We start from the raw sequence: 9,728 nt of genomic DNA, 5'->3' as shown, positions 1-9,728 counted from the left end.
AATACACTAAAATATAGAAGTAACTCTATGAACTTAATAAGATAACACCTTCAAAGATTTAGCCCCAATTACATGACCAACCATGGACGGATTACCTTAACAATTACATCACCTAGGTAAGAATCGACAAGCACATCAATGAGCAAAGATTCTCAAACCCAATGATCAAACTCCTTGATCCTGTCTTTGAATTCAACATGTCCAAACATAAACCGATGAAATGGTGGCAAGCACCACTAATCAAGGAACCACAGCCTGAGCCACCAATCTAGTAGGATGACTCCCAAAACCCTATGACTTTGACATAGATCCATATGACTTAGGAAAGACTTTGACCCCAAAGACTTCTTTGTAAATGAACTATGACAAGGTCTAGCCAAGCAACCTACACCAAACTAAACATCCTCTAGCACTGCCAAACCATTATACTAAGAAATACTCCCGGACAAAGAAATGGAGATCACTAACTAAAAATGGCTTGAAACTCTTAGAGACAATTTCTCCCCGACGTAGACAATTCCCACTTAAAGTTTTCGTTCATAGCTTATAAAAGTCCAAATCATTAAAATTATGTTTAATTATGTATTCTTAAGTATGTTAAGTGTGCCAATGTGTTGTCACGTTGTCCTCGACAAAAAAGCTCCACCAGATGACAAAGCATAAAAAGAAATGCCACATCAAAAGAAGCACCCCATGGAATCCAAAGCTCGTTTGTCCTATAGCATTTGTCTTTTAATGTTTGTTTTTAGTGATTTAGAATCAACTTTGTAAAAAAGTTGTGCCATGTAAGCTTTTATAAAATGTTGTGTTATGTAAGCTTTGTAAGCTTTAGATCATATCAAATTACTATTCAAAATAGTAACAAGTTTGGTTTGTTGTGTCCATGTATGCCTATATAAGGCAACTCCTTCTTCATGAAGAGGAGGAGCTTAGCTTAGTGGAAGAAAAATCCTTGTAAGAAAAGTTTACAATATAAAAGTATACATTTCTTAACTCCTCTCTTTGACTACTTTCTCCTTTTAGTTCATAGCTAGTATGAATTCACTGCTCACACTTAATAAGCTATGGCATGATTCATATGTTCTACAATTACCACTCTGATAAATCCTCTTGCATGAAAAACTCATGGAGTTGATTATCAACGTAGTGAATTAATGCTAAAGCCTAGTACTTTGTGGCCTGTGACTATAACTTAATGACGTTTGTCATAAAAGTCAAATCATAACTAGATTGTGTTGTTAAAAAGGCATTTGAGGGTCCGCAATTGACTAGAGTACACTGCGAGTCTACAGTTTGCTCAGTTTCTGGCAAAGAGAATACTAATAGAGAAATGATAAACAAAGGGATTGCTTAAACGTTGCAAAGCACAAATTATTCTTTTTAACATTTTGTACAATTATCCTTTTTATGCAGGCACAAGCTTAACACACAGAAATTCTAGTTTTCACTCAACATGTGAACTTGTACACATTAACTGTATACATGATTTTAAAAACTAAACTCAACCTACACTTTACACAGATTAAGATTACATGATGATAGAAATCAAGTGTACAGCCTGAGACGAGTTATGATCCTTTGGCGGCATATTGGACAATTGGACACTTTTGACCCACATTCCCTACAAGTCTGCAATCATATAAGTTGTATGTTATTTTAAACCATGAAAAGATGTGCTGAGAAAGGAAAGCCTGAAAATTGAACTCACCATATGCCCACAGTTAAATGCCAAGTCCTTTGAGTTCGTAAGGCAGATTGGGCATGCCTACATTTACATTGCAAAAGTTATGGGGGAAAATTACAAGACAAAATAAAGGCAGTGTTTTTAATAAAAACTAGAAAGAGTTACACTAAATAACGCTAACAATTGATGTTAAACTAGCTTTAGCCATAGACATCAAACCTTGAACTTTGAAGACAAATAAAGCTTTTATATCGGTTTTTTTATTTTCTTTTCTCAAATAGATTTCATTAAAAGGGAATCCCAAAGAAGCTGAATGCAAAGGAAAACATGCAACATTTGTCAGATGATATATACCTGGGTGCGATCATCTAATGAAGGTGATGATGAGAAGACATTGCTTGGCACACGCTCTGGCTGTGGACGTCGACTATAGGGAACTGGAGGAGGACGTGGAACTACCTTCTTTGCTGTCCCAGTTCGTTGCCTTTGTTCAATGCAATTAATAAATAACGAGTCATTAGAATTAATTTACGAATCCCTTCCAAAGATCTTGACACCATTACAAGTTGTTGCATCTTGGAATCTATTGTTATTAATAATATATTTGAGGACAAAATAAATGCAAAACAAACTAATTGTTTGCAGATTCTATAATTAAGAGAAAAGCTTAGCATAGCTCACCCAAGAATACCAAGTTCCATGACTGCTTTGTACTGGAAAGGGATCTCCATGAGGGCAGCAAGAGCAAAAGCAGTTTCTTTCTCATCTGGAGTTGTATTTTTCAACATAATCTCAGTGAAGTTAACAAACTGCACAGAAGAGAGAAACACAGAGAGTTCCATTTCATCCAAATAATTAATGTGTTAAAAGTATAACATACTATTCAACGTGTTTTGCTACTAGCACAAAACCTGGAAGTTGTCAAAGTCACGTGCGGGAATCTTATCATCAAATTTCTTCATATCATCCCAGGGTCCATCACCAACACCAACCAGAACAATCGACAGCGGGTATGAGCTGCAAATTGAGAGGGCAAAAGAAAAATAAATCTTAAGCTGTACTCTCGTATTTATGCCTTCTTCCACAAGCATACTTATATGGCAATATACAATCAATCTTGTTTATTTTCTTTCTGATCTAACCGGTTAAGAAATATCATTAACTAGCTAAAGCTTGAAGTGGCGGAAAACAGAAACTCTTTAATTGGTTAAGCAAGACTATTAACTGGTTAAAGCTTTGCTGGAAAAAAAAAAAAGAAAAAAAAACTGTATTTGAAGAAAGCAGCTGACAGGTGGCAAAATGACACGGTTTTTTATTTTGTTTATTTCTTTGAAGTGTGAAACGACTTGTCTAAAGTGTCGTTTAGGAAGTACTTTGCTTTTTTTTTCCTTGTCATTTTGTAAGGCTATTATTAAGTTATTTTCTCTTTTTTGTCTTTTTTCAGGTTGTTACTAAACAAAAATACCTAGATTTTGTTTTTATGTGCTCAGCTGGTTTCTACAAACTCTAGGTCACATCTGAACTAGGGAATATTTTCCAAATCTGTAACATCAGAGAAAGAATCTGACATTTAATCATCAAAATTACTTATGAGTAATGACACTAATTAGATAAAATTTCCGTTGAGGCTACATCTGGGAGTGAGCAAAATCTTGTTAAAACCAAATTGGTTGATTAAATTAATTCGATTAATTCTGGTTAATTAATTCGTCTTAATTTGGTTTAGAGGTTCAATTAATTCAATTAAATTAGTTTGGTTTTGTTATGAAATATATTTTTCAGTTAAATGACTGCGAGAATTAAACTTGCAACACCATGTTAAAATATCAATCACTTTACTAAGTTAAGCAACTTGTTTTGTTTATATTTTCAATTATTTCTCTTTTATAATTAATTAAGCATTGAAGTAAAATTTGTAATTAAAGAATAAACTTTTTATTATGTTTAATTAATCAAAATTTTAAAATAATCTTCCTATAATTATAATTAGTCATTAACTACAAGTAAGTGTAATTCTATCACATTTATCATGTAATGAAAATATTTGATAAATGTTTATTATTTAAATATCTTGAAGAAAATTTGAAAGAGTTATAGTTTTAGTCAATAAGTAATTCAAAGAGAAAACAAGGAAAAAAACAAAGAAAATAATAGAAATATAAACCCTGAAGGAATTATAAATTATATTATACAAAAATTAAATAATTTGAAAATCTAATATATTTATTGAGCTTGATACCGAATTAAATACTAAATATTAACATCTTAAACAATGAAGGAGAACGGATAATAACATCTTAAACTAAACAACATCTTTTTTTTTTTTTTTGATTTTCTTTAATTCTTGTTTAGCTTTATTTTTGCTATCTTTGTTTAGGCATTTGTACATGTTTCAAGATTGCTTTGTAGCCGTTAATTGATTGATGATGTTTGGAAACTTAAATCAATTTTAGTATTCCCTTGCATATCTAATAATATTTTTTTGAAAGGTACATATTTAATCATTCAAATATTTCCTTGCATATTTAATAATTTTGTTGGAACTAAATTAGAACATTTTAAATATTTAATGTCTTTTTATTTATATTTGTTGAAATATTTTAATGTGCATTTAAAAATGTTTGTTTGTAGAATTATTTGTTAAGAAAATTAGATTTGAAAAATGGGCTTGAGTGCAATTGAGCTCATAATTTAAAACATTTCGGTTAACCAGTTAATAATCGAATTAATCGAACTAATTCGGTTAATCAATTAATTCGATCAACACAAATGTTCGATCAAGTCGAGTAAAATTTATAACAAATTCAATTAATTCGATTAAGAGCATTTCTTGACCGAATTAATCGAATGCTCATCCCCTTCCCTAACTACATTAGTACAATGCTATTTATAAGATAGGTCCTACCTTGCATTGACAATTGAATTGATTGTTCTCTCTTCTTGTGGACTCAGCTCTCTGTCACTTGTATTAACACTTCGTGTGACCTTCATGATTGACACAAGAAGAAAACAAATTTGGAGATACATTGTGCGAGAGAGGTAAAATTGCTCATAAACAAGGGAGAAAGGAGAAAAAGTAGGCATGAGATTTGACCTGGCCATCTGCAACGATAACCAACACATGGAATTGGCCACCACTGTTTTCCACAATGTCAATTGCAGCATCAATTACCGGTCCATAAGAAGTTGGTCCTACATTACAACATCCATGCTTGAAGCCATTAGCTTTTTACATAAATGAAGCATTCATGCTATACTGAGCAAATGTTACGACAAGAGAATAGATACCGACCAGCCAGTCTCAAGTTTGGAACAATCTTTTTGTAACAGGATAAGACTTCTTCAAAGCCATGGCAAGATGAATGATCACTGTGAAAGCTAAACACTTCCGAATCATGCGTGGTAGCTATCACATTGCAGCCAACAACTTGATTAGATTAACAAATAAAGAGTAAATGTTGAAAGATTTAACTTCTGGAGCAGGCACCGTACCATCACCAAAGCCAAAACAAGGTATCAAGTTGTCTTCGTCGAACGGAGCCAGAGTCTTTCCAATTATGGAGATAGCTTTCTCATATGGATTTGGTGCATCACCAATTGCATGTAGACTCCGGTTATTGAATGATACTTTGCCTTCAATAACAACATTAATGCATTGGCTTCCAAGTTAGCACCCAGAGACAAACCAATTCGAAAAAGGACGAAAACAGAAATTTTTAGCTACTAAATATCTTTCTTTAAGCTCTAGCTTTAGTAATGCCATGCCAAGACCAAGTATTGGCTTTTGAATTGCTGCACTACACCATATGACTGCAAGAGGTGTTCATTAAATTGGTTGAAAATGCATCTTAAAGAAAGTAGTTAGGTGGTATGCTACCAGACCTTGTAAGAAGAAGTTTGGTGAATGCCTTATGTCAGCCAAGATTTCTAAAGTTAGATTATTGCACCAGAGAAATTTTGTGGCAGAATTAGAGATGGAAATTGTTTTCTGAACTTAGCATACCTGTCCATTCATTGCTTTTTGTGAAATCAATTCCAAGTATGAGATTAGACGATTCTAGACCAGACTCCCTTAAAGCTCTTGTAACCTGTAAAAGAGGAGCTTGTTCAGAACTTCAAAAACCTGAAAGTCAAATATGAAAGAAGCTAATACTATTTATTATCCTAGAAGCAAATGATTTGCAGGACATTAGTTGCTAGAATTAATTCATGGTGGATCTGTTATTGATTGCATTCTAAGTAATTGATGGAAAGAATATTTGCAAACAATTGTAAAACAATAAATTGATTAATAAGTAACCAAAACGTTACAAAGCTTTTAAGCTAGCCTCCAGACAAGCAAAATCAGAGAACAAAATTCATCTGCAAATACAAAATTGTCATTGGCACTTAGTATTTCATAGAAATTGACTAATTGTACGACTTTCATATTTCCGCAAAATTATTGTTGGAAGTGGGCACAAATTGACTAGATCATGGCCATCAATAAAGCTTTATATCCTGAAGAGAAATCATCTGCACCTTTAGTGTCATGCAATTGAGTCATTTCTAGACCAAAATAGTGTGGCAGATTGTCCCCCAATTGATTGATTTAACTACTTTTGAGAATGGACAAATTTTGACTTAAGTAAATACTATTAGTAAATAAATTATCCCTCTCATAAAAGACTTTGAGAAATGCCAATTCATATAACATCTATTTGGTTGGCCCTTGTACCAGTTCCAGGATGCTGTAAACCATAAGTTAGGATCTAAGCAATATAGCATATGATAAGCTCTTAATGTTGTTCACTTCAAATTTTCCACCATCTTAAATTCTCTCACTAATATTTGTTCCAATGGTAAAGTGCATGTATTCCTAATTAAAAATACGAATTTAAATTTCCGTCTCTAATAATCATTTCTTATATATATATATATATATACACACATAATCTTTCATAAAAAATATACTAGCTTAAAGCCTACTAAATTCCTCCCTTTATTACTATTTTTTTTTTTGGTATTTACCCTTTTAACTTTGAATAGTTTGGGGACAAACAATATGAAAATAAAATTCGGTAACTTGCACGTATGATTTGCGTGCAAACGTGTTGCACGTGGTGAATGGTCAGTCTGCGACTTCAGTTTAAAGTCTTTGTTGTCTCAATAAATTCATGCACATAGCCATTAAGAATTGCTAGTGTCACGTCAATCGTGCATATCATTTGAGTTCAGATTTATGAAATCTTTTTTTTTTTCAAATTCAATGTTTACTTAATATTAAAAAAATTGATTTTTAAAATTCTTTTGAAAAATATAAAATATAATATCAAAAAAGTAAAAAATAAATTAATAGAAAGGTATAGAAATTTAAGAAAAGATAAATGTTAAAGAGTGTTTATGGGCCTTTATTAAGATAATATTTATATAAAATTATTATAATTAATGTAATTTCTATTTTTGCATGTTCTTAAATTTAGTGAGGATAGTTTGTTATATTTTTAAAAAATTTTAAAATAATATTTCGAATCCGAACCATAGAAAAAGTAATCATTATTGTCACTGAGTGCAGCACTCAAATCCAAGACCCTTATATTGGGACCACCTAAGCACCACGCTCCCCACATGTCTGAGGCATCATTCCTATACCAAATTCCCATTGGCTACAATATTCTTGTTTTGTTATTATTTAAAGAAATTGATTCCCATCTAACCTTGTGTTTTTTCTGTTTACCAGTCCCACCAAACTAACTTTGGATAAAAGGCAATAACGCGTTGATGGGAGCGAGAAAAACGCGTTCACTGTTTTACTTCAGCTAACAAGTTGATGTTTGGAGACAAGGGCGACGAACGAACAACACATGCATTCCTACCGATACTTAGGTCATCGTCTTAAAACTCTAAAAATAAAATTTAAATAAATTTATAAATATAAACAAACATTTGTAATTAAAAAAAATATAATAAATAATAAAAAAATTATATTTATATATTTAAAATTTATTTTATTTTTACATATGAATATTTACTTTATTTATTGATGTATAATTTCTGTCTAAAAACTAAAATTCAAATCTCTCTTCTCTAATTATAAAAAAAAAAATTATTTTATTTTTTTTATTGACGTAAAATCCTTCACATATTTTATAGCGATTGTCCTGTCTATACTATAGTTGAAAGAAAGATATTTTGTCTATATTGTCAGGCTAACCGATACTTATCCTATTTAACAAGTGTTAGGGTAAAGAACACGACAATATTGATTTTTCTTAAAAGTTGTGCCCAACTAGCAATCCTAGTGGTACTTTGACTCATATTATCTTTTCAATGATAATCCAACCCCTAATTAATTTCTAAGTACTCCCAACATTTGAAACTTCTGTTTCTCGTTCTTGAGCCATCTTTTACCAGAATAAATGGGCTGACATTGATTAGTGACCAAAAGGGTTGGGTAGATATTTCTTCTGGGCAACACAAATAGGACAGGAGATAGGGAAATGTATAGATATTTTTAACTAAATCCAAAATACAACATGATTTTTCTTTTTTAATTAATTTTTTATTTGAACTTTTTTGTTCAAATTAATTTAAATTTATATCAAACACTTTAAAATCAAGTGTGAGTGTTGGGGGGGTTCCTATCGGATTGACAGATACGGTTGACCAAAAACAGTAACAACTTGTTGTGACCTCTACAACCAAAACGCAACTTTCTTTGGTTCTGGATAAGAAACCCAAGAACAACTTGACCTCTAACAAAAAAGAAAGACCAAGACTTCAGTCATTATGTGTTTTTTTTTTTTTTTTTTAAAGCAAAAGTACCGTACAGAATGGCTGAAGAAGGCTATAGGCACGAGATTTCTTTTAGTTGCTCAAAAAAAAAAAAACAGAGGAAAAGATGAAACTAGCTAGCTACAACCTTCAATATATACCAACAAGGACAAAAATCAAAAGATCTTTGAACACGAAACGAAAGTAAGAAGAAGAACCTGCTCAAGGGTTGAGAAATTATCACGGATTAATCCATACTTCTGCTTTGCAGATTGCTTTCTTTGTAGCTTGGAAACCCCATTTTTTTGTCCAGTGCTTGCACTCTCTCCCAAAGAATCGACTTCAGGTTGTTTTGTGGACATGACCGGGAAATTAGCAGCCCTAGGTTGTCCAGATCTTCTTCCTCTTGAGGAATTGCTGTCTTGGGTCACAGATACCAGCCGCTTCAGCTTCTGAAAAGAAAGAAAATTACCCATCTCATTTTCTTCTTTAATTTGTATGAGATTCAGAAAGCAAGAGAAACTTGTGTCGATGTCGCTAATTTGTACGAGAGAATTTCGGACAGAAGCAAGTTGCTAGCACACAAGAATATATAGATGCTTACCTCATTTCAAAAGACTAAGGCAAACCCAATTCTTTTGCTTTTCAGATGCCTTAAGTGAGGCGAAAAGAATCAAGAATCAAATGCAAAACATGAAAACAACACTCTGGGCTGCGGTGGGCAAGTTCATATCCAATTTTTTTCTTCAAACAAAGAATATAAATAGTATTAAACGAAATACAACAAATATAAAATAATTATTTTATAGAAACAACAGCAAGCAGTTAGTAATGGTTAGAGTTTTTTTTTATAAATGGGTCTCATGTGTGTAAGGCGTTTTTGCAAATAGATTTTTTTATAATTAAGATAAAATTACTTTTAATGAAATTGATTTATTTGTTTGGCTTCGTACCTCAACTCAAAATATATTAACGAGTCAAATATATTTACGAGATGTGTAACTCTTTAGTTCTCATCGACAGATCGTACATCTCCATGTAAAAAATTTTATCGAAAGCATTCCAATTCAACTTTCAAGCATTTTTTACAGGATAGAAGCATTTTAGAGTGATTATTATTCACATAAAGGTAGTTCATATATTGAGCAGTGAAAAGAAGTTTACATTACGCGAACAAAAGTATAATATATTTTTATTTTATTTTGAACCATGTGGATAAATGTTTATTATTCTTCATGTTTTTCATTTATGATTTTTGAGTATAAACAGATGCATATTGCTTGTTCATATT

The 9,728-nt window shown here is 31.9% G+C and overlaps 1 protein-coding gene across 2 annotated transcripts; it reads right to left on the bottom strand.

Annotated features, from left to right (window-relative positions):
• Positions 1–1,346: 1,346 nt before the first annotated feature.
• Positions 1,347–9,256, bottom strand: RGLG4 (Ca(2)-dependent phospholipid-binding protein (Copine) family). Of its 2 annotated transcripts, XM_007022704.3 has the most exons (12): positions 9,042–9,256; positions 8,656–8,889; positions 5,688–5,772; positions 5,177–5,317; positions 4,977–5,090; positions 4,779–4,876; positions 4,590–4,669; positions 2,596–2,701; positions 2,366–2,493; positions 2,039–2,168; positions 1,709–1,765; positions 1,347–1,629 (listed from the first exon to the last, which is right to left on the bottom strand). In XM_007022704.3, exons 2-12 carry the CDS (start codon positions 8,797–8,799, stop codon positions 1,546–1,548), a joined length of 1,167 nt encoding a protein of 388 aa, XP_007022766.3. In that variant the 5' UTR covers positions 8,800–8,889; positions 9,042–9,256; the 3' UTR covers positions 1,347–1,545. The 2 variants fall into 2 exon arrangements, with proteins under 2 accessions (XP_007022766.3, XP_088664415.1); XM_088808289.1 differs by lacking the exon at positions 9,042–9,256 and having other exon boundaries at positions 8,656–8,932.
• Positions 9,257–9,728: the final 472 nt, after the last annotated feature.

Source organism: Theobroma cacao, chromosome 7, assembly GCF_053813885.1.
Source record: "Theobroma cacao isolate CCN51 chromosome 7, ASM5381388v1, whole genome shotgun sequence".
NCBI classification, from domain to species: domain Eukaryota; kingdom Viridiplantae; phylum Streptophyta; class Magnoliopsida; order Malvales; family Malvaceae; genus Theobroma; species Theobroma cacao.
Note: the sequence above shows the minus strand (reverse complement) of the source record. Positions and strands in the feature narration are given on the sequence as shown.

Excerpts from the sequence above, each read along its gene's own strand:
- RGLG4 (XM_088808289.1), bottom strand. The coding sequence starts at position 8,913 with ATGGGTAATTTTCTTTCTTTTCAGAAGCTGAAGCGGCTGGTATCTGTG. Across the intron at positions 5,318-5,687 it reads AAAAAGCAATGAATGGACAG|GCAAAGTATCATTCAATAAC; the intron begins GTATGCTAAGTT and ends TTGTTATTGAAG. Across the intron at positions 2,702-4,589 it reads AATTCAATTGTCAATGCAAG|CTCATACCCGCTGTCGATTG; the intron begins GTAGGACCTATC and ends CTCAATTTGCAG.